The sequence below is a fragment of the Anopheles cruzii genome, chromosome X (genome assembly GCF_943734635.1).
Source record: "Anopheles cruzii chromosome X, idAnoCruzAS_RS32_06, whole genome shotgun sequence".
NCBI lineage: Eukaryota > Metazoa > Arthropoda > Insecta > Diptera > Culicidae > Anopheles > Anopheles cruzii.
This window is the reverse complement of record NC_069143.1, coordinates 10135535-10160895: the sequence shown is the minus strand read 5'-3', so window position 1 is coordinate 10160895 and position 25361 is coordinate 10135535. Positions and strand designations below refer to the sequence as shown.

General features: G+C 48.8%; 2 protein-coding genes across 2 annotated transcripts; both read right to left on the bottom strand.

Moving 5' to 3' along the window:
• Window positions 1-6627: 6627 nt before the first annotated feature.
• Window positions 6628-6993, bottom strand: LOC128270356 (small lysine-rich protein 1). Its single transcript, XM_053007759.1, has 2 exons — window positions 6912-6993; window positions 6628-6875 (listed from the first exon to the last, which is right to left on the bottom strand). Exons 1-2 carry the CDS (start codon window positions 6991-6993, stop codon window positions 6628-6630), a joined length of 330 nt encoding a protein of 109 aa, XP_052863719.1.
• Window positions 6994-14641: 7648 nt separating this feature from the next.
• LOC128272378 (rapamycin-insensitive companion of mTOR) lies at window positions 14642-22201 on the bottom strand. The gene is made up of 7 exons (XM_053010181.1): window positions 22120-22201; window positions 19828-21758; window positions 19479-19661; window positions 17853-19392; window positions 17639-17753; window positions 17457-17545; window positions 14642-17397 (listed from the first exon to the last, which is right to left on the bottom strand). Exons 1-7 carry the CDS (start codon window positions 22163-22165, stop codon window positions 15926-15928), a joined length of 5376 nt encoding a protein of 1791 aa, XP_052866141.1. The 5' UTR covers window positions 22166-22201; the 3' UTR covers window positions 14642-15925.
• Window positions 22202-25361: the final 3160 nt, after the last annotated feature.

The following is a 25361-nucleotide window of genomic DNA, read 5'->3' as shown; positions in this document are numbered from 1 at the left end:
CATGACTGGACGAGGACTCGGACTGGACATCCGGGATCGTTGTGACGGATTGATTATCAGCACTCCGGCGGATTGATTATCAGGACATTCGGGATTATCAGCACAACCTTTCTATGTAGAAACCTTCTTTAACCTAGTTTTCTATTTAGAAAACTCAAGCAACATCGGCTACAGTTTAGTTCTGGTTTATCTGAAAAAGTACTACGGCAAATACGGGCTCAACAACGCGTTGAGTTCACTGTCCACAGGTTCTAACTCCGATGTCCACTGGCACCAGCGTTGATCAGCGTAGAGATGAATTGCGATCTACGGACGAACCACTTGTTTGAAAGTTTATTGGTGAACAATGCTGTCAACCTCCTCCGATTACTTACTAGGTCACAATCTCCAGACATGAACCGGCTTCTAGGTCTAGGCATTTGGTCCTCGTCAAAAACCGGTACGGCCATGGCCATTTTCTGGCAGCAGATGCTACGCCGAGATCCATCACACATATTCGTGTCCTTCGACGCGGACTTCTGTGCCACTGGCGGGCGACACCGGCAGGCCGCAGCATCACTACACTCAGACGGGCTGGAGTTACGTCAAGTCCTGCACACCAGTGGACCACCCGCTGCGTGGCCCGGGGGGACAAGAAGCGTGGATCTGTGGGGGTTAACTAAGCAGATGAAAAGAGGTGTTTTCCCTCGTTATGACTAAACGAAGCCAGAAGCAAGTCGCCGAACTTACCACTCGACCCCGTGTGCTGCGCCGCTGAGCTCCCCCTGGAAGCGCGTCCCTCGTGTCGGATTGGAAAGAACGAAGAAAGAAAAACGCTGGAGAAGAGAGCACCAGCGAAAACGAAACAAAACCAAATAAAACAAGTGAAGTAAGGAAGAGAATGAAAGCGACAAACGGAGGATCAGGACGCGTGAAAAGAGAGAGAGAGAGAGAGAGAGAGAGCCGAAGCACGACGAGCAAACAGCAAAAAACAAACATCGCGATACACGACGACGAAAAGTGAATAACCGAAAATTGGCCAACTGCAACACGGCGGCGTATAAAAATGCACACGCTGTGTTCGAGCAGAACGCGTTCCAGAAACGAGCTGGTCGAGCTTAACCAACAAAGCGGGAAAAAGCGAAAACGAAAACGAAAGCGAAAAAGAAAAGACAAAACCAATAGATTTAATCACAGATTCATCCTCATCAAAAGGGGTTTAGCTTTCAATTGTGTGGCGGTAATATAGCATAATAATCGCAAAAATAAAGAGAAAAAAACACACCTCAAGGCGCACACACACTCAACAAGCGAAAAAGGCAAAACGGAACCGATATCCGAAGAAAAGGAACCGATATTAACCGCATTGGCAGTTAGGCGCGGCGGCGGACCGCAAAAGACACCAAAAATCCAAACGTGGGACCAAACCACGGACGCGGAGAATTCAATGTAAATTTTTTCGCGTGCCCGGCAATCGATGACGGCTGCAGAGTTGTCGAGACCGAGACCGCCGCGATCTCGGGGCTTTCAGGGCCGGGGGGACCGAAACGGATCGGCACGACAGGACACCGAAAGTGTCACCCCGGTCCCGAAAGCATTAGCCTGTGTGTGTGTGTGTGGTGCAAGGTGCACCGATGCCGCTGGTGTCCCGGCACAGAAAGCAGCTTTTCGAGGCCAACCATTTTTTGTGGTTGGCCACTTCTTCGAAAAGCACTAATGGTGTAATGGAAAACTTGTGACTTCTTACGTGCTCTTTGTAAACAACATGTGAACATATCTAAATACTCCAAGTACTGTACACAATACTTCCTGTTGTGGAAGCAACTAGTCGCGAATGGACACGGATGCAACAGAAATGCTTCAAATCGATTAATGGCTATTTCTATAAAACCTCAAAGCTGGTGTCTGTATTTCGTTGTGCGTTCAAGTGTCAAGATTGCCGAAACCCATCGTCAGATGGCGCACTAAGCTGATGGACGTCAGAAAACAATCACAATTCTACTCGAAACCCATGGCACTCGATGGGGTCCAAATTTGGCCCATCCCTGAATGGCGCCTTTATAGTCCGGTGCGGTGCAGAATTTTTGACCACCCTGTACAATATTCGATCAAGCAATAGGAATACACACACGTGCGTCGGCTGGTTCGTCAGTTCGGGGAGTACTGAATTTCCGTAAAAATGTTTCATAATTTTAACCATTCAGAACGGCAAGGCAGAGCTCGCCCAAAGGCGCACGAAGTCTAACGCGACGACAGAGCCACCACACCGTGAGCAGCCTCCGTGATTTCTGGGTGCGCCGGATCACCCCGAGGATCTCGCTCGTCGACAGCTTGCAGTGCCCTTCGGCGGGCTCCGAACTCACCACCCTATCCGACCACAAGAGAAAAAAAAGAAAAGTGAGGACCAAAAAATCCGACAAACTAAACGCCACGCATCGCATGCGTGTCCATTTCCTTAACAGTTGTGGACGGTGCTGCTGGTGGTGGTGGTGGTGGTGGTGTGCAAACAAGCAGCATTTTATGAGCAAACAGACGCAACCAGACGCAACAGCGGTCGGGTTGCGCCGGGTAGGGCTATGCACGGGGAAACCAATTTTGTTTACCTTGGTCTCGGCGGCCCGGCTCGGTGACCAGACTTGTTCGAGTCTCCTCCTCGAGAGACCTCGGGAAGCCAGCGCAGGAAACCCGGGATCCTTTTTGGGGGCCTTCGGGGGGGTGGGGGTTTCGGACTCCAAGGCCCTCCACAAAAAATTTGAATACACATTTCATCCTTCCGTTTCGCGGGGCTTCGCTCTTTTCCCTCAGCATCCGATCGCGCTTCTCCGGAGCACCGCACCACTATCCTGCGGATCCTCCGCTGGACCGCTCTTCCGCTGGGCCAGAGCAACGGTTTTGCGGCGCGTTCAGCGCGCGCGCACACACACACACACACGGGGGACACACGGTAGGCACCTTGGCAGGGAGATAATTTATGGGATCATGAAAAGGAGATGATTGAAAAATTAGGGTGTAATTACATATCCGCCCCGCCCGTCCGCCAGCTGGTTGTGGCGAGCGCCTGGCCTGGGTGTGCCAGGGTGCCAGCGCCAGCGCCCCTGCCAGCTTGCCCCGTTACCGTCGCAGCGGCGGTGTGCAATGTGCACTTTGAGGCCACACACACACAAACACGCGGACCTGGACCTGGACGAAGATGCCACACCAGCCGAAATCCAGCACCACACGGCACTTGTTGGTCGGGGCGCCGCGCTAACGTCAGAGCTGTGATTATCGGAAATAGAGGGGACGCAGTTGGCGATGACGCTCAGCGCCATCAGCTCAGCGACCAACAGCGAAGATTGTGGCCCGTGAAATGTCGAAGGTTCCGAGCGTTGCGTTGGTCAAGTGTCAACTGGCTGTCACACAAAACGTAGCGAATCCAATACGAGCGGGAGTCCCAAGTAGAGATAAATTGATACCGAGAGACACGCTTGTTAGCTAGTTTAGGTCTTGATGGATGACATTTGCCCGTATTGATGGAAATCGTTCGTTATCAGCGGTCACTTGTGTGGGTGCCTGCGTCGGACCTGAACTGGGCTCTTAGCTCTGACACCTGCTCATTTCGGTGGCCGGCGCAAAAAACGGTCCTAGTGCGCTGGAATGGCAGACCCAGACACACACACACAGAAGTCCAGCAGACGAACGACGGACAGTCGCCACCGGTCTCGATAAAAGTGCGCATGTGCGGCAGTCTTTCGGGAGAGGCCCCGGATTAAGTTGTACGGGAGCGCTGGAGTAAACCACCACCGGCGAGGGTATGGAGCACGGAGTCGCTTCCGACCACGATCGGGCTCCGACTCGCCTCCAACGAGATCGAGATCTCGCATCCCGACCGGTGAGTGCGCTTCGTTTCTAGTTTTCTTCACGGTCCGTCATTCTCTCTACCAGCACCCCTGCGAGGGTCCAGAAGTGGCTCCAGAAGCGGGTTCGGGTCCGGTTTAGCCTAAGCCGAAGGGACACGGAGATCAGATGATTGATGATTGTATCACTTCCAGCACAAATCAAACGGTACGACCCACCCCATCTAATGGGCTAATAAATTAAATATCAGCGCGCAACGAACTTCACCGCACTCCACTCCACACGCCTGCAATCAATCAGAAGTGTATAAGTCACCCGGGTCTGTCAGGTATATCATGCTACCTACCCCGGCACGCCCGGTAGCCGCTCAATAAGGCCTTGGAGAGTAACCGAAAAACAAAAAAACAAACAAAATTAACGACCACAAATAATGATGCACGCTCTCGAAGACAGTTTCGGTTTCAGGCTTCGTTAGAGCAACACCAGCGACACCACCAGAGCCATGTCTTTTCCCTGCCCTGCATCCCGTGGAGCAGACCGTGGAGGTCGGATTACGGTCGGAACTGACGTCTTCGATTAGGCGGTGCATAATACGGCGGAGATCGTTCGCTCTTCGAGGGCTCCGGCTCCCCACAGCCGCTGGTCCCCGCTGGTAGGCGATGGACCTGAGATAAGCGGCGTACCGTATGTTCGGATGATGGCTGGGAATTAAAGAGAAAAAAAACAAAAGAAAACAGGAAAAACAGAACCCCGCGATGAGACGCGAAGGCTGTGATACCACAGATATTGTGAAAGTTCAATGGGGTATCGAAAACGAGGTGGAAGATCAAACTTTCAAATGATTAAAAACAAAATATAAAAACACACACTAGAACAAAACGATCGGAGTGGGTAAAACGAAGAGCCAAAGCACAAAAAACCAAACAAAACCAAACATGAAATGTTTGGTAAAAAGTGAAAAAAGTGAACAAAGGCAAACGCAGATGAAACGCAGCCAACCCGCGCAGACTGATAGCGCTCAGCTCAGAGAGTTGCTCCGAGAAATCACGCTGGGAATTTTAACTGACAGTAACAAAAGAGATTCCTTTAAATACCCCAACAACAACAGCAACAACAACAACGGCCAGCAACGGCCACCAACTCCAGGTCGCTCGGATACCCCGGGCGAACGACTCCTCCTAGGTAAGTGCCATGGCCCTGCGTGGTGAGGCTGAGCGGGCGCGCGCTCGCCCAGCTCTCGTTTGGCTTCTTCAATTTCCATTTTAGTACCCCCCACTGTTTTCTGTTCTGTATATTATTTGTTTTTCGGTTGGCGTTTAGCGGTCTTCGGTCTTCGTTGTTCTGTTCCTGCTTTGCTTGTTACTCCGGTGCCGGTTTAACGTTACTTATCATCAATTTGCATGCTGCGCCCGGATTGTAAATACCACCAATCAAGAACGCTGGGTACGCTGAATACAACGCCGAACCACGTATACTTTGTATAATGTATATTTATATATATATACACGTTTTGCTACGATCGCCATGGATCGTCCCATTAAAAAAACCGTTTTTATTTAACACTCTTGGACAGATCGTGCTGCAGAATCAACCTCGGGAGAGGCCAACCTCTTACGGCGGCAAACACTACGGCCTTCGCCGTCCTCTCGTAGAATGACGACCTTGGAATGTTGCACCAATCATTACCATAACTTCGGGGCTGCGCATGTTGCGTCGAATTGCTCCTGGCGGCTCAGCGACGGCCTCGATGACGCTTATGTTAAGGCTGCGTACGCTGCGCACCTGAGAAAGAGGAAGCAATTATGGGTTGTGAGAATGCAGGAAAGGTATGGTTGGCTATATGGCTAACTACGTGCTTGATCGATCAAAGCTGAAGGTCCTAAACATTGCGGCCTACCTTTCAAAAAAAAAAAAAAATTAAAACTTCAACCAACAAATGGACTCATAGAAAAATGGCACCAGGCCACTCAATTTAAAGCTCAGAACACACAACCTCTTCAACATACAGAATATAAAAAAATTGCTAAATTCACCTAAGCTAAATTCACCTTTTCTAAATTCACCTTCATTCAGAAGGTACGTAACTTTCGTAAAACGAAACCCACCGTGTATTTAACCGTGAGCTGTAAATAGTAGCATCACGAATCACGCTCAAAGCCACTGTAATAAAAAGTAAAATGCGGTCCCGCAGGCGTCCAGCAGTAACGATGAGCTCGGTCCTGGTTCTGGTTCTGTTTTGATTCCTTTCGACGTCGGACGTAGCAAGCAACGACCGCAAGCGCATCGTTTTTCAACGCGGCTGTCTCACATGGGAACCATCTGGTAGGCGCCAGCAGCAACAGCAGCAGCAGAACCTCGAGCAGAACGCGTCCCGAGCCCTGCGATGCACCGGAATTCCGGGGCCAGAGAGCCTAATGAAGCGACGAACGGAACCTGGCCCGATTACGGATCGCATTAGCATCAGCACGAAAGGCTTATAAACGAAACGGTTAGCAATCGCGTAATCGTGGCAATACTGACACTGCCAGTGCGGGGTTGATATAGAGCTAATTACCTCAATGCTGCGGCAAATCCAGGTCCAGTTCAAGTTCGGCCAGGTTCGGTCTCCGGTAGGGACTGGTTAGAGCGGCGCTCCATTACTGCCCAGCAGGTGTCACAACTGGCCTGGAAATGTCAGCCACTCATTCGCCGGAAATGGCTCACATCTCGCTCAATGAACGCTAGTTGAATTACCGTCCGGACTCCGGGTCCAAACCACTTACGCTTGTAGACGGCGGCAGGCTTGTGTCCCCGGGGAGTGTCCCGGTGTGCCTACTTTTTGCCCTTCTTCTTCTTCTTCTGGCCCTCGGGCCAGGCGAATCCGCGCGACTTGAGCACATCCTGGATGTTGTGGCAAATGTAGTAGGCGTTCTCCATGGCCGCCTCGTTGAAGATGTCGCCCTGGAACTTGGACGACTTGCCGCCCTTGCCCTTCCCCTTCTTGCCCTTGCCCTTCTTCGGTTTGGCTTCGCCGTCGTCCTCGTCCGGCTCCTCGGTTTCGGCAGCGGGCGCCTCCTTCGCTGCGGTGGCCCCTGTGGTCGCTCCGCCGCTGCCACCGCCACCACCGCTGGCACCGCCAGCGCCGCCGGTGGCGGCCGGCTCTTTGGTGGCCTTTTTCTTTTTCGCCTTGCCACCCATCCGGGCTCGGCCACTCGTGGTTCACTAGCTGTCCAGCCGAACCTCCGACGGATACTGACTCGCGAGCGATTCTGAGCGTGACCTGCGCCGTGCCGATCCATATCGATACAACACACGGTGCGTCGACCGGAAGCACGCCTTTGGCAACACGCTGGCGTTGACGTTGAGGCGCGCGTTGCCACAACAAACCCCAGACTCCCCAGAACCAGGACGTGCAGTTGGGCGTGCGCACATCACGCTTCGGCACCGGTCGTCGGCGTCGTAGTTGGGATCGCATCCCGAGCGCCTTGGCTGGAGACTACAGCTGGCTGGAGTCCGTCGCACCTACCCAATGGGACAGCCGTAGCGTCGTAGGTGGTCTCCGCTGAAGAGCCGTCGCCCGTCGCCTAATAACGCTCTTAGCGCAACATCAATTTTTAATAATCAATTTTATGCGGCTCCGGTCTCGAAGAAGCTGCACGCCACAAGGCAACGCGCTGTAGAGCAAACGCGCTGTGTGGAGCGGGGAAATTATTCGGCCAGCGCGGGGTGTGGTTTGCACGGTGTGGCCAATAAATCATGGCCAAATGCCTGCTGCTGCAGGACCGTCCAGGGCGATCGAAACTCCCCGCGATCGACGCGAACTGCAGTTGATCAAATATAACCGCGTCGCGTCGGCCAGAGAGCAGGAGGGGAGGAGATTTTTTTTTGTTTATATCATGCCGTTAACGTATACTTTGCCCTCCCCTCGTCCCACTTCCACCCCTCACACCTTTCCATCCGAAAAGGACCCAAAAGACCCGTTGGCAGTCGGCGACGTTGGTCGGGCCGCGGCTCCCGATATCGGCCGCGGCTCCTAATCGGTTCGCGGTGCGATGTAAACTGATTGTGTCAGGACTCCCATCGATGGTTGCTCTGTGTAGTGGTGCGTCGCCATAAAGCATGGCTCTGTTGCTGCTGTGGTTGCTGCGGCTGCTGTGCTGGAAGATTTATGAGCCCCGTTCCTTGCAGAGTACCGTGTGCCGTGCCGTGGGTATGTAACGCCGATCGGCCGATGCAACACACGATTCGGGACGAGGACGCCTTTCGACGCTACATTCTGTGCCGTGCACTGTGACCCAAAAATGTGCATGACCTTACGAACACGGACAGGTAAAGTACATCCTTCGGTACATCATCGGTTCAGTGGAGGTTCGGGTCGCAAATCAGCACCTAGCTAGCCGGCAGCCATAACTACCCCCGCTCAGTCAGTCCACCCGAGCCCGCACGAGGGTTTTCCGTTTTTGCTTAAGAGTCAAAGCGAGTCAACAAACGTTTGACAGTGGTGTGGTGTGGTGTGGGAAAAATGTGGCCTGTCAAAGCGGTCTGCGGTCTGGTGTTGGCAATGGTTGCCAATATGGTTTGGGCGACAGAGACTAACGTTTGTTTACGCTCCACAGTCTGTAGTTTGACAACTGTCTGAAATGTTTGTTTTCGTTTGTTAACCATACTCAACTGAATTACTAGTTATTAATGCGGACTCTTGGGCTAGCTGAAAGTCTTAGTCGTATTCGACCACATAAGCCTTGACGTGATCTTGAATAGCTGACAGTTGTGCAGAATGAAAAATTTATATGTATTCTTCTATTCACATAACCCCAGGGTAGGGTATTCTCGATGAATTTATTCGAGACAGTCCGATTCTTGGGAGGTCGAACTACATTATTCCAGCCCTGCTCTTGCAGGCGAATAATGAACGGCTTCTAGATAGAACGTGGGTTTCCTGAAGAATTTGTAACTTTGTTCCACACTGTAGTTAATAACTACCAGTCGTCGGAGTCGTCAAGATACGAGGTTCAAGTTCAACATCAAATTACAATCAAGAGGTAGACACGGGGCACCCTAAATAGGCGCCTAGCTGGTAGCCCAGAAGAGGTTACTGCAGAGGTGATTACGACAGGATTTCACCGACACTTACGACTGACTTACGGCGCGACGACTAACGGGAGTACGGAGCCGTAGAACCTGAACAGCTAGTTTCGGTAATGCTACGGCCACACGGCTGAGTTCAATTTTTTTTTCCAGCCATCGAAATACGCAAGACGAGAATTTGGAAGCTTTGACAAGTCTCGCGCGAAACGAAAAAGGCAAACCGCAAACCTGTACGAACGGGGATCGTCCGCAGTTTCGCTTCCTTCGCCCGACTGCGCGTGAGATTTCCTATCCTACGAAAGCGTGTCATTCTGCATCTGTGTGGAGATCCCTCAGAGGCACACAGGTACACAGGCCAAACACACACACAGTGTCTTCGCCATCTCAACACCTCGGCGATCTTGTCCCGGCCGATCGCTGATCGCTCTCTCCCGGGCGTGGTCGAAGAGGGTGGGTGCCACACAAACGCAGCTGCACTCTATAATTAGGACTTCATTAAAGGGGTGGTCCTATCAATTTTTTGTCCGTTCTCACAGCTCGCAGCTCTCGGCTTCGCTCGGGCTCGGGCTACTTGCCCTGTGTTTTGTGGCTGTGGTTTTTGGTGGCTGGCACAGGCTGGTGGCCCACAGGGGACCCACACCGTAATCAGATCGTCCGGGACGACGACGCCTTCGCTGTTGGCGGAAGAACCGTCGCGAACCGGGGCGAACCGGGGTTATGTAGAGCCCACCTGTAGCCGAATCCGGGGCGCGGGTTCTGTTTGCTCACGTCGTGGGCTGTCGTGCGTCGTAACGGTTTGCCCACTTGTTCTCCGGCTACGGGGTTCCTCTGCCGCCGCCGCCGTAGTGCTCAGCATATATCGCCCAGCACGTCGCACGTCTTTAAACTGTTTCGGCCTTTTTTCGATTCGGTTATGGTTGTTGTTTTTATTTCTTTGTTCAAGTTTATTTTTATTAAAAAGAAGGAAGGATGGGAAGGCCGCCGAAGAAAACCGCCGGCCCCAGATAGACTGGATCAACCATCATCAGCCTGCCCATCAGTCGCTTCGCGGGGGGTTTTTTGCGAAATAGATCTGAATGCATCGCGATCCAGCAAAGACCAGTCAGACCCCAAGGGAGGTGGGGGGAGGGGTGGTTGGGAACCGTGAGATAATGTTGTGAGCGTACTGGCGCTTTCACGTCAAACTGTGGCGCTATCCACAGTGATGTTAAGTCAGAAAACAAAGTGTTGGTTTGGTTTATCTTTTTTTTAAATTGGAGTCTAGTAAGACATAAGGGATCCGTTGACCGGTGAGTTGATGGCTTTTACGCTGCAAACACCGAACGAGTGAAGTGTCTGCTGTCGAAAACTGACCAAAAGTTCACTTCACACGGTCCTTGACAGCCAAGAGCGTTCATATCTAGCGTTTTCAACTCTTCCAACGGCTGCCATTCCTCTACGTCAGTTCGAACCCCGATCAGCAGCACATGATGCAAACATTTACTTTACGCCGTGCGCTAAACACTGCGTTCACAATAATTGAGCCATAAATAATCGAATAGCCCTGAACGGTCACATTAGCCTAATCACGGCTCTCTTCACAACAAGTGAAGATAGAAAAGTATCATTATATAAATCAATAACAAACTAGATGGCCGCAAGTTGTGGCCAAGCCGAGAACTCCTGGAGGTCGGCACCAGATTGAGCCCGCTCGTCGCAATCTCTGTAGTATCCGCGTATGCTAATGTCCGACTGGAACCGACCCGGACGGACTGTGTGCCGCTGGAGTGGAGCCTGATAGTTATGGACCATCGTGACTCTGTTCTGTTCCGGGCAGATGCAAATTAAATTGAGTACAATTGAGCCTCGGCTCGGCTACGGATGTGTCAACGATTTCGGAGGGACGGCGGCTCCAGGCACTCCAGGAATTGGTCCATCATCGCCGAGGCGCGTTTCGTGTTGATTGGCAAACAGGTCCTATTGTGGTTAATGATGCTGCAGCTGCAGCTACTATACGGCAGCAGGTTTCAGTCGGCCTGGTTTGGTCATGCGCTAATTAACGGATCCGCTTACACGTTAACTGCCACACATTACCCGTATATTAGCTAAACAATTTCCCGCCGTGTTCGTTGGCCTTTTAGCGTCCGACCGTTGTGACGTCCAATCAAAGTCTGGCCCAAGGCGGGGGGGCCAATGGCCAGAGAGCAAAGTTATGATCTTGCCCTGTGACGATCGAACTGAAGCAATCCAGAAATCAAGTCTTACGCTAGCTGCCAAGGCGGCCGTGCGGTCCATTAAGAGCAAGAGCCGTGAACCACTCCGGCCCTGACATACCTCTTAGCCTGCTCCCATCACTCCCATGTGCTGAAGAACTTGTCACCTTACCGCCAACTTAAGAACGCAGAGAGAAAAAAAAAGGTCCTCACAGCCAGCGGCGGATGCCGCGGGTCAGCTGTTCAGTCTGACGCCGCGCCCAAAAATGCACTCTAGGAATGCTGAGTGCCAAAAAGGCTCGCACCAGGGTCCCGGGCGGGTGAGTCGGGCCGGTATGCGACATTAACTTAATGGCCCCCCGATGTCACCGCACAGTTGTTCTTCAGGAAGTTCCTACCACTAAGCACCACTTTCCGCTGATAGCTGATTACCCTTTGTTGTGTTCGGTTTCCGTTGCGTTCCTCTGCTCCGGGTCTCGGAGGGGACTCCGGTCCCGCGAGGCGTGTTTCAGGGCCGGCGCGGCGTTGCGGCGCGCCGGAAATAAACGGCTGCAATTGTCGTTAAGGTGGTGCCGCTTGCCGCTAAGTGGCAAGAGGTGTATTTCATAAACTCCCCGAGACACCGAGAGACGAACTCAAGATGAAGTACGTTCCCAAACGCACACGGATCGAACGGTGGGCAAGTGACGCGAGGGGGGCGGAAACCCGAAAACATCGTTCTCCTTGTTCGGGGGTTTCCGGCGCTTCCGACGGTAAGCGCCCCAAAGAGCGCCCTTCGCGAGCAATTCCCAATTCCCAAGTCCGTCTCCGTCCGGAAGGTTCAGGACGCGGCGCGGCGCGGCACACCGGTACCACCGGGGACGGGGACGGGGACGAGTTTTATGAGTCCAGCGGGAAATCAAGAAACGTATTTTAAAAATTAATTTCAATGACATCTTCAATGTGCCCGACAGCACGAGAACGAGAATGACGGAAGCGAAGAGAAGGAAAGTGGAGAGTGAAGAGTGGAGGGACGGAGCACAGGGTGCGGCTGCTGCTAAGGGAACCACCCGAGGGAAAACCTTTCGTTAAATCTGAGCCCCTGTCGACCCGCCACCAGACAGGCGGGCGGGCGAAGAGAACCGCCGGTGTGGAACCACGCCACGTGTTGTGCATGGGTACGCTGGATTAGCCCCGCTCCCGGTTCCCGGGCTCCGGATGGTTCCCGTGTTCCGCCGCCGCCGCCGCCGCTGCCGCCGTCGTCGCCGCCACTGTATCTTACCGCTAAAAACGGACTAATTTTATGAACTTCCGGCGCGGCTCGGCTACCGAGAACTGGCAGGGCGTTATGGGCAGGAAAAGAAACACACGCCCCGGGGGCGGTGCCACAACTGGAACACTGGAAGACAACAACAACAAAAAGACAACGTTATGGCGCTTCCTTGAGACCTGGAATTACCTTCGCTTGCGTTACCAGTAGACTCTTTATTGTGGTGTACCGAAAGTCTTCGCGTTGTTGCTCTGAAAACCGCAAAAAGAAAATGTTTTTCTTCTGGAAGTCACTTCTAGAATTTCTACAAAACAATATAAAATGGGAAAAGTGTTTGGGGAACTTTAAAGACACAAATCGTTTATGGGAGGGTCATTGCTCATTAGTCGCTGTAAAAAGGAGGTGGGCAGCTGCGGACTGAGTAATGCACCTTTTTGACAACACAACTTTCAGCACGGAATCGAGCAAGCCTCCTCCAGTCCAATCCATTCGCTAACGGCATTCAGACCCCTCGGTACGCTTTGAACACTTTTGTGGCAACTTTGGAAGCTAACTTTGTATACCGGCGACTAATTACAGATCTTAAATTGGACCAAGAAACGTCACCACTCACCAACAAGCGTTCGTTGTCAGATAATCAGATCGGACCGTCGCCCAACAATCGGCCATCCAAGCCATCATCCATTGGTGTAACAGTACCGTGACCCTTTCTACGATCCAATACGATAGAGTTGCTGGTCGTGGTCGTTCGGCCGAAACCGATAATGGAGCGGCCGTGGCCTGCGTAAAAACAGACCAGTCGGCAAACAGCCGAAACGCAGCCCACAGTGGCAGGACACCGGCTGCATCCTGGCGGTAGTGGTCCGCTGCACCTTGCTCCAACTCAATCACGGGGTCATGCGTACAGCGAAGATAACTGCTGCTCGTTTCCGTGAAATCCAGCCACAGCCGGCGCACCCGGCGCCACCGTACACACACCCGGGGATCGGCGGTAATGTAACGCTTCGCTGACGCGGAAAATTGTATTGCTCTTTTCGCCTCGAAAACTCGAGGGGTCGTCCCGTCCCGGCACCTCGCGTTGCGTCGCATCGGTTATATCTTTGATATCTCATTTATATTTGTTAGGCCCTCTGTGCGGCGCCACACGCCAAAAGCCAACCCTGCCTAATCTCTGATACGCATCCTCGAAATCCCTAAATCCACCTGATCCATCAGAGACCGGGAAACTAATGATGTTTCGTTCCGTCCCACCCAGCATGGCGCTCCGGCGAAGGGACTTCACTCCCGCCCTGCCTGAGCGCCCTGCCTCGGCTCAACAGTCCGGAAGTCGTGCAGCGAATTAAAGTGTATGAATAAGACATCGACACAGGTTGCAGACAGCGGGACCGTGGCACCGGGGAAGGTGGGTTCGATGTGAAGGACTTGGCGAGGACGCACAGGAGCATGAGCACTCGATACCCTCGGGCAATCGGGATGTGTGTGTTTTGCTGCCGGTTTTTTTTTTTAACTGTTGTTTCCTTTCAGTCACTATCAACACACCGAATGCAGGAGTCGATCTAATGTTGGAATGGTTTTGTGACAATTAATACCAGCAGTTTGTTTACTTTATGCACTACTACGGATTGCATGTTGGCTGACACTGATCATCAGTCCTTCGCCATCTGCCACGATGGACTACTGTTTCAAGCGATTGAATTTCGATTGCCGACCCAACATCATCAACCCCTTTTTGCGAGCGCGGTGCCCTGGACGAAAAACGGCTCGCAGCTATTTGCATGCGAACGGTGTAGCAATCTATTCAATCGGATCCATTGCGTCGAAAACAATCTTATGTTTTTTGTAATGTTCGATAATGTGAAGTTTTTTTCATTTAATTGTTGTTTACAGCAACACCGTAAAGTACTGCAAAAAGTAACATTACTGGTATGTTTTTTTTTTCTCTAGAACGCATAAGCAACGTGTGCAATTCTTCCAGCCGCTTTATCCTCGTCGAAGGACAAAGCTGCTGGAAGATTTGCCTAGTGTTGGCCAAAACAAACAAATACCAGGTCTAAAAGTCGATATTTTCTAGTCGACTGACCCACGATTTTTCAAGTCAGCTGACCCACCCACGATGACCCACGTGGTAGGCCCCGCTTGAGATGGCGGGAGTGCGTCGTTAGATATGCGAAAACGGCCAGGATTATGATGTGGTGGACGAAGGCGCTCGAGCGCTGTAGTCCAAAAGCGCTGCAGTTCTAGTCGGATAAATGAGTAAATAGCCTGTAGTCAAATAAGTAAATGTTCCTGACTTGAAACGCCACATGTTTTATTAGTCTTATTATTTTCATTCTCGGCACCAGGCTGAGTTACATTTTCAGTAGCTTGCATTACATGACTTATGAGATATTTTCCACGAAAAACGTTTAATGAACGCACCGCAGTTACTTCCGAAAAACCAAGCAGCATCGAGCACATTCCTTCGTTCGCGAGATTCACAACAAAACAATTGCACACGGCCGCCACTGTTTACCTTATCTACAATACGCATACTGCATCATATGCGCCTAGTGTGCAGCACTAAGCCTGCCACGTCTGGTAGCATTCAATGAGTCGTTCCGTACGTCAAAAACTGTCCTTACTCGGTTAGCAATCGCGAGCACAGAAAGCAAGAATTGTAAAGCTTTTAAGATAGCAAGGGATGACTCCATGGTTTAGTTAGATAGAACTCAGAGCATGTGGGGCTATAAATAGCAGAACAAGCGTGATGGATCCCTCTATCAGTAATGTTTTTTGTTCGTTTCCGTGCATCTTAAGTCCCTAAACCTACACTGTCGCGCAAAGGTGTGTGATTTCCTGCTCCTGCTAACTAAACAAAATCTAGCGCACATACCTAACAGCCTAATATTGTTTCCTTTTTTCCTTGTGTAGTCGTTTAACATAAGTCTGACGCAGGGACGTCCGTATATAATTTCAGCAAGTTTAACATCTGCGAAGGGTGCGACCTGTTACCGTACGGATAGTTTTGTAAGTCTAACATAATTCGTTTATTGCTGACGAGTAAATGGATCCCATTGACGCTTAACACTAAAACAGAACTTCTAAACAAGTGTACAATAAATAGTTCTAGCGTATGCGCTAGTTAAGCAAGGTGGCTTCTTTTCGATATATTACCCAATAAAACCCAAGTAGTGAGTGACTCGATTTGGTCATAACAGTTGTGGGCTATAAATCAAGCATCACACACTGTGCACGTAATATTGGAAGCGCTATGGCCCCACTTTACAATTTAACACAACACTACAAAACAAAACCTGTTCATATTATACTACGCTGGTGTTTTGACTTATGCAGAGACTTCTATGACATAACCCTTAAATCCCAATACTTTAGTAAGCATGAAAACCATTTGCAATTCAGACGTAAGACGTAATAACATTTTAAATAAAGAGACCTGCTTTTCGTACTTAATCAAGAAAGGACTCATTACAATATTGTGCCAGGAGGGGTTCACTTCAATTACTTCCTACGGCCACTTCAGTCATTGCCCAGCAACGTCAACTACGTTAGTGCCATTGAACGCGACGACGACACGACGAAGACTAAACGTGTAACACAATAGCTAAGTATTCATTAAAGTATTTTCCGACTTGGATGACTTAAGTTGCTGTCGTTGCTCGCAGAACAAGCTACCTAATGGGGCGAAAGACGGTATCGGCATAGTTTGTGTCGGGCTAGTCACAGCACTGGCACTGCTGGTGGTGCTGACAAAGGAAGACGAGCTGCCGGACGACATTACGCAAGACAGCACCGGTGGCCTAGTGGGCGAGTAGTCAATCTTGCTGCGATCACGTATGGGAAATTTATTTCTCACGCAACTCAGATCTAACTCAAGCGTATTGAAACGTGGCCTAGTGCGAAATTTGTGACCGCTCTGCTTAACGAAAGGTGGATATTTGGAATCTTGATCTTGCAGCTGTGGCTCATCCTTTGTCGTACTGGTGTGGACAGTTGATGAATCGATTTTGTTGATAGGCATACCGGCGACAGTGATATCGCTGGTACCAGCACCTTCGCCCGGCACATAGACGACCTTAGCTTTGTTACTCTGCGGTGTGGATGATAGTTCATCCAAATTTTCCAGACTTGCTTCGTAAACGCTGGCAAGCGGAGGAGACTTTAACAAAAATCCGGCTACACCACCTGCAGTAGCCATTTTACCCGGTGCCCCGGGCGATAAAAGTGGTGCTTGATTTCTTAACATCGCACTGTAGTTGAATGCATGTGTTTTGCCTGCCACTAATTCAACGGTATGCGTTACTGAAGCGGTTGGTTCAGAAGTATGTTTCGAGTCCGATCTTACCGAGAAATCGGCAGGCTTGTCTACATCTGACTCATGACTACTCATTGCATCGTAGAGCACTCCAGAATGTAGATCAAGAAACAGCTCTTGCAAGAAACGGCGGGACACCAACCGAAACGTGTTTTGACTGAGCATGTGACACACCTCTGAATAGAGACAAACGTCCTGGAAGGCATCCGGGTGTGACTGCTTTGCATCGAGAAGAACGCTACGGGACTGTTTATTCCACACTGGATTGGCCATTCGTTGCACGTGGCGTAAAATACTGTTGGCAATATTTTCGTCGACTATCTTCTCTCCGGGGATTGCATCAAAAGTTTCAGGTGCATCATCTGTACTTGACTGCGCGCTATTTGTGGCCTTTTTTTCGAACATGAATTGTTCACCCAATGCCTTCCAACAACACCGTAGACATTGAGCTTTATTGTGGTTTTCGTGAGACCATCGCTTGTGGTTGTCATGTTGAGCAGAGGTATTCGTTACCGGTGACGCGCTTCGCACAGCTCCTATTTTTACTAGCTGTTCGTAATCAACGTCATTTTTCTCTATGGATTGCGGGTCTATGGTGGAAATACTTTGGCATTCTGACTTTCTTGTTTCCGTGTCTACTGGTTTCCGTTTCTCCTTCATAGGATGGGTTTGAGGACGTTCGGAAGGTGTATGAAAAACATGCGTCTGACGAGTTTCGTTCTCAGGAAACAGTAGCAAAATGTTTGACGGGAAACATATACCTGGCGAAGGAGAAACATTGTAGTTGCTGCAGCAAGAGATTGTCGTTAGTTTTATTTACCCATGTAGCAAGGGCCGGTTGTGTTCGTCGACGTTAGCAAAGTACTTATAGGTGTGGGCATTGATATTGCACTATCATCTTTGGTCAGGCTATTAGAGAATAAAAAACCGGAACACAAAAGAACACTGTATAACATGGAAAAGCCACTTTACCATGACACCATCATGGCACCGTTTCCTTACAATGACTCATTGCGATATTTGCGGTCGAGGCTGCGAATCTTCCAACGCAAGTCTAGGTCTTCATCTATCGATGCAAAACTTTGAACAGGTTTGCCAAAATAAGAGGGAAACCTTGCTGTAGGTACAAGAATTGATGAAAGCACATTATCGCAGTTTATACTGTATATGTCTAAATCATCCGTAGGGGAGTTAGTTAATAGTTTGCGACGCATACCACTCATATACCGATGCTTCCTGTAGCTGTGCGAATCCACCTGAGAAAAAGATGCCATTTCTTTATCCATACCACTGCTGCCAATCGGCCCTGACCGAGCGTCAGTTGCATTTGATGAGGTTGACACGGGCGATCCGGATATAAACGACAACCGACATCGAGTGTCGTCTATAGCACGAAAGTGCTGCGGTGAAGGAGACGATATATCACTGTTCTCTAACACTTTCTGCTTAGTGTCCGTCGTTTTTTCGTCTTCCTCTGTGGTTAGCACATGGTGGTAATCATCTTCAGCGTGCTTGCTCGACAACGAAGTCGTCTCTGGTGAAAACGAACTATACGGATCTTTGATCGGCCAGTGTGTATTTCGGTCGTGTCGCACGCTGACCCAGCCGAGGGTTTGCAGTACCGCAGCTCCTTGGCTAGTGCTGGCTATGAGACACAGACCGCCGAGTGTAGTAGCCCGTATTGAGTACACATCTGAGGATCGTACCAACTGTACCAGCCGTCCAAAAAACCATGCATAACATTCCTTCACTAGCTCGATCGCTTCTTTGCTTGTGCAAGCGTGACATGTGGCCCATATAGCCATCTTAAGCTGTAAACAGTCGCGCTCGTCGCGACAGCGGTTGCTACGTACAATGGCCATTAGTTCGTCCACCTTGCCGTAGCAGAGCAGCTGAGAAAAGCCTCGATATGTTTGCGCCAGCTGCCCGTAAAGGTGCGGTAGAAGGTTAGCAGCCACGTTCACACCGTTGGTAGTACCGTTCGTGCAGTGTCTCCGGCTGTAGGTGCCATCTTCGGAACGAACGTGTTGTGTCAAGTTGGCGTGAGTATCCGATTCAACCAGTAGAACGTAACGCTCGTTATAGGTGGCTACCCATTGCTCGATTTCAAGCACGACTTGCGCAGCAGGATGATTCAGACCACGTGGAATTGAGTAGAAGCGCATCATTACCATCTTGGCGCGATCGCCTAATCGATCGAGCTGAGGCCAGACATATGCCAGTTCCTCCAGGTACACACGTTCGTAGCAAGCTTCTTCCAAGAGATCGACTACCGCCAGCACAATGCATCGAGGCTGCGACTCGCCCTGCATCGTACCAACCAGTTTCAACATCAGTTGGATACCCCACACCTCAAAGTTAGGCAACCGAGCTCGCAACAGCACACGTAGCATCTGTATACTGTACAGGCGTGCTTTGGCCGAAGGATGCTTCAAAAGAGCCTTAGCAAGTATGCTACGTGGTTCTCCTTCCATAGTATAGTCCAAGCCCGAAATTATCAATTTTATATAGCAGAGATGATTCGTCTTCGATACGATCGTGGATAGCTCCTTAAAAACGTCGGTGTTTCGCAGAATCTCCATACCACCCTCCGTACGGCACATGCGACCAATGAACAGAAAGTACTGTTGGCACATTGTGCTAGTCATGTGCTGGGGACTAAACAAACACTCGTGCGCCGATTTTTTCGCATGAATCGCCAGCAGCTGCCGACTGATGTCGGTAAAGAGATCGGTTAGGATGCGAATACACTCTAGCTGTAAAATACAAATGCGACAGCATTACAAGTTGCATATTTGCAGCCTTTCTATGTTGATCAACAACGTAGATAGTGCAGTCTTACCTCGGGCGACTGGAGCATTGCATCGATAAGCTCCAGCCCAGCAGTAACGTAGGCAGGAAGCTGCCTGTTAGTGCTCATTAGGTCCTGGTGCGAGAAGCGATTGTTGCTCGGCTTGAAGTAATCTACTAGCCGCCGAACAAAACGATTATTTTGGTCCTCCAGTTTCATTCCCAGCATCTCGGACTGCAAAATAATTTACATATACAATATAGCTTTAGTTATTAACAGAGCTTTGTAACATTAACAGAAATTTGTAATACAATTTCAAACACCAAGTTTCAGCTGAAAGTGGATGTGGTGGCATGCCAAACAAGCTGTAAAATATCTAAGTTTCCTTTTAAAAACGTACCCGTAGTATTGTAATAATGATGTCCCAATCCCACATGTTGGGGTCCTTCAGTAAAAGTACGTGCGATTCTTTGATGAGCCGGTCGCTTTCCTTGATGCTATCCCACAATTGCAGTAGTTTGTTTCGTTTAGGTGGTGCTCGCTTTCCCGACATTGTGTTACTGTCATGCGTATCCCATGCCGGTTGCCTGGAAAAGCTAGAGCCGTTTGGCGGCGAAAGCACCTGACCAAACAAACTTCCAACAACTCTGCTCCCATTACTTATCGAATCATGATGCGTTCGCTTTATTCCGTCTAATGTGCTGTACTTGAAGTTGGTAAATGTTGGTACATTTACGGCCGGTATGCTAGCAGAAAGCTCGCGCCGAAAGGTTCGCGTATTGATCAGTTCACCGCTCTGAATAATGCAGTCGAGATACAGACTGCACGATGCAGGTCTGTTTTGGAGCATCAAATGAAACTGTTGCAATGCCGATATGGCGGCCCGGGCTTGGTGATTTCCTTCGATGGCCCGAGCAACGAGCATCGGAAGAGCAGCTGCCGGTGTAAGCGCACATATTTCCGCGGGCAGTAAATGGTGCAGCTGATAAGTAATTTTCGCTAGCAATATTGTGGCCCGTACTGAGATAAACGTATCACTCGAAATGATAACCTCTATGAGCGCGTTAAGCAATCCGTTTTCGACGAAACAGTAAAGCAGCAGAGCAAGATGAATTTCACAAAGATTCGGCACACTGCCGGCTAGGCTTGGCAAAATGGACATGCCCTCGGCGGCGACGAACCCCTCATTCAAGCGCCATGCATCTTGGTATTCGGCTGGATCCACCACTAGCATTGCAACCGAGTACTCATCGGTCCACACCGGTTGTGCCAGTCCGAGGAGCTCGTACAGTAAGTCCAGTACCGCTTTGCGTATCTCGAGCTGGTTAAGGTACAGTATTTCGATCAAGGCTCTCAAACCGGAAGGCCGATGCGGGTCACAGAACTCAATCGTTCCAGCCCAGGAACGAAGAACAGACAGTAACGCCAACCGACTGCAAGTGAACCTCAAATCTCGGGCATCCTTATTCCGATCCATAATACCAACGCGATAAGTGAAGTCACAGTAAGGTGCCGCAAAGCAGTCTAAGTGGACGGCAGCGATTTCTCTCGTCCTGGGCCACTCCAGCATGTACAGCAGGACTCCACAGAGACTCTCCGCAATCCTTGGACTATGGCACTCGAGTACATTTCGTGTGATGACACTCACGCCCCCGCACTTAATCAGCAGCATTGGGTTCAGCACTCCAATCTCGCACAGCGTCGCCAAACAGCATCGCAGCAGCCTATCCTCACCACTACCGATGTCAGTAGTATTTGCGGTGCCTCCGGTGCCAACGCTAACTCCGCTTCCACTTTCTCCAAGGGCGACTAAGCAGCGCATCACAGCAGGACTCAACTCGTTTGGGGCAACAGCCAGCATACGCCGCACTATTTTTAATGCCTGTATACGTTCTTCGTCATTCCGCAAGATCACATCCAAACTGCGGGACACCAAGTGTGCTAGGTTAAGTGAATTGAATACATGCAGGTCCTCCGGAACTATCAACAAATGGCGCAACGCTCGTAGAGCACCTGCGCGTATCTGAGGTAGCTGATGCAACAGGTTGTGGCTAACGTAGCCCATTAACTGCTTGTTCGTGAAACCGAGAATACCTTCGCGCAGGCAAGCATGTCTTTGAGCAGTTACATAACCGCCTTTGGATGAACCCATTTCCATTGGTCCCATGTCGTGTTTGCATCGATCAACCAACTTAGCCAATGCATTAAGGAGGCTCAGACGCTTGTTTACGGACGTTCGTGGAGAACACAGGCCTGCTACTACGTCGATCGTATTCTCTCTTGGTGTCTTCGTCTCATCTATATAGTAGCAATCCTCCGGTAGAAGTCGGGCTGCAATGAATCAAAGTAGACTGTTAAAATGTTTCTTGCCGGTGTCAGATTTACTATACTTATATATTATACTATTTCATGAGAACTTCCAAATATTTTACTCAAAGTAATCCCCGGTCGATGCTACATATTTCGCCCAAGTCTCAGGCATGGGTTTTAAACAATGTAAAACATAGATGGCGCTAGTCTGATTGCATGCATCCGCTTTTTCAGTCAATAGTAATGTTCAAAAAAAGCGGTTGAATTTTGCTTTGTGGTTTCCAGCGACTACTGGCTATTTACATCAAATATGCAATAAGCTATAATTTGTTACATTTTCTTTGCAAAGATGGGTACTTTAAGAGTTAAAATAGGTACTTACACCTTTGTCGTAAACTTCTCCGAATCATCCAGCTAGATATCGCCATTTTCCTACGTTATTGGTTGATGGATGGTTGATCATAGAAGTATTGGATTCGTTCTGGCTATGCTTATTGACTTCTTCCTGGTTCAATGAGCTTCCAGATAATAATAAATTGATGTAATTTATTATTTACAACCCATTATTGCGTTAAGTAGATTTTTCCAGTAGCAGATTTTGAAATAGTATGAGAAATGTAGGGTTGACCCTGTTTGACTGAAATAAAGTACCACTACTTCAATACCCCTACAATTAGTATCCGTTTTTAATGCTGCTGAGTTGCATTGTGGAAATATACTGCCAATGAGAACGACTTCCATCTGGTTGCCGCGCAACCATTGCCCTGAACCGTATTTAGGATAAGATTCCAGTTTAATGCATTGAATTCGTCATTGAGGCTCTAACACCAGGAGCCTCTGAGTCTGCCTGAGTTGACGCGATGTCCTTGTGGATTCATATTTAACGCATGTTTGCCAACTTCAATTCCGCATCTGCGCAGTGCGTGTCCGCCACTGACATCAGCATTTTAATTCTTGCGAATTCATTATCTTGTTGTGTTGTTCTTATAGCTTGAGAGATTTTGGGGATGATTTCTTTATTCATTTCATGTTGTTGTTGTAGTATCGTTAAAGAGACTTTGAGCATGACGCTTTTTTTATTTCTTACGGGAAGAGCTTTCCTCCCCTTTCAAAAATCTTTTTAACATCCGTTGTTTCCTTATGGGAGAACAATCAGATGCCAAGGTGGCAACAGACCAATCTACAAACGGAAGAGACACTCCCGACCGCGGTCACTCGTAATTTTAGCGTCATTTCTGTTGTTGTTTTATTATTATAGAGACTTTGAGCGTCATGTATTAATCAAACAAGGTAGCAACCATTCTTTGTATGGATACAAATACATAAAAAATACAAAATACATCAACCAATCGTCACGTTTTCAACTGAGTTATCTGTATATACAAACACACACACACATACATACATACATACATGCATACATATATATATATATTAATATATATTGCTGTATTACTACTACAAGCATCCGTTATGACGTTGCACTAGGTAAATAATTATTGCACGACTATGGCTTTGGTGAACAAATAAAGTTTATTTTTGGTTGCGCGGACGGAAGCATTTGAAAATTTTCATATTTCAGAGATCACTAATAACCACACTGGGCCTGGAGAACCACATTACGACGACTTCTTCACATTCGACAGAAATCGTTCACCGCGTTTTCTTCCGTGAAATTCACGTTTATCTTCACATTCACATCTGCTTCATCGGGAACGTATGGGGTGAACTGTAAAATTAACAAACAAATTTATAGCCATACTACACATCTAACGAAAGCTGATTAAGGGTACGGGCATAGATCTGGGATGGGGTCCGCGGATTGGTGTATGGTTTTGGATTGTTTAAAGTGTCACAGATTACCTATAACCTATGACGACATGTCTGCAGCAGATTTATTTGTTTCGCCACTTAGCAAGGACACTATAACTTATGATTACCATTCATACTTTTACTATTTTAGAGTTAGTGTGTATGTCAAACATTTCAAATGATGCACGCTGCCTGCAGTGTGACACAACTGTAGCGAGCCTCAACGAAAGGCTTGCGCCTCAAATTCCTGTTTTTTTTTATTGATTACTTACGCTTTTCGCTAAAGCTGCTGCGTAGCTTTGAATATAAAATTTCAATTTTGTTCCAAATAAATATACGATTATAGACTTTATTTTTCCATTTTATCGTTCAAGGCATCAAATCTCGAAGCTAAATAAGGATGCTAATTGGTAATGCTGAAATAGTAAACAAAAATGAAAAAAATTTAAATAAAAAACCATTTAAAACCACCAACCTATAAACCTAGTGGCGATTTTTTTTTCTTCAGGCCTTCCTCGTTAAGACAGTTTCAAGAACTGCTTCGAATATTACCAACACAATCACAGGGCGTATTGTACACCCGCAGGCATATTGCAGTAGCGCATACACTTTAAACTTACTTGTACGGAGTTGTGATACGATGGCGATGGCTGTCAGCAGTAATGATGTTGATGGCGGTGTCATCATTGTGTGAAGCATTTCTCGAAAATCCTTCATTGAATGTGAGAAAGACGATGGTACGAATCCTGGCCGCGCATCAACCCGGCTGTGAAACTTTAAATTGATATTTCATACGACTCTATACTTCGGATGATAACAAAATAAATGGCACAATTTTAATTCGTTCAAAGGCATTTATTTTAAAAACGTTTCATTTCCTGGAACTTGATGTTTTTTAACAAATTTACAATTTACAATGTGATTTTTTTTTGTCGTTTTTCCAGTCTCAAACTATGGCATTATTTTCGAAAACAAAAACGAAAACGCCGATGACAGCGTGGCAATCTTAGGAAATCCAACTGTCGTGTGCGTTAACGTAACGCTTGTGATAGATAGCGCTAGCGAACAGTGGAAATCGACGCGTTACGACGACGTGTCTTAAATTTTCCTAAAGGTCGAAATTGTCGGTTAATGACAAGCTTTTCATAGGGCCACGATCTTGAGACAAGTGGGAACGTGCGCTTTGCACACGGCCCACAGCATATCCAGGGTTCGCTGGTACTTTCAGCAAATTCTGAATGTTAAATAAATGTTGTGCTGAATTTAGCGAATTAAAATGATGGGTGGACGATGGTCACCATGAGCTGACGCTTCACTTTGGCAAAACAAACCAAGCTCAACCGACCGAGTCATATGGCGAGAACGGGGACCTCACTGTAGTCGTACGGGGTAAAATACGGGTGCGCGCGCTTTTCCGTTCTCTTTTCTACATCTTCGGCTACACACCCATACTATCGCAAATGTAGCAGATGTGTGTGTTGCCCTTTGCGTCTATGCTTCTCTTTGGCGTTCTATCGCGCACCCATACCCTTGCAGGCGGACCCAGGCCATGGTGTTAGTAAATCGCATGCAAAATCGGATCCCATTCACGAATTCGGGCCATTCAATTGCAGCGAGTTACAAACGCTATGTTTTCGAAGTTGAATCGCTAGCGTTATTTTCGTAAATTGTGTGAAATGTCATCGGCACATCTGCACCTTGTCGTACATCTATACGGAACTTACTGCAAACGTCTCAAGTCATTGCATTTTAACCCGTTCGCTGCAATGGACGAAAGACTTAGCGTAACAGTGTCAACAGCCGGTTCATGGT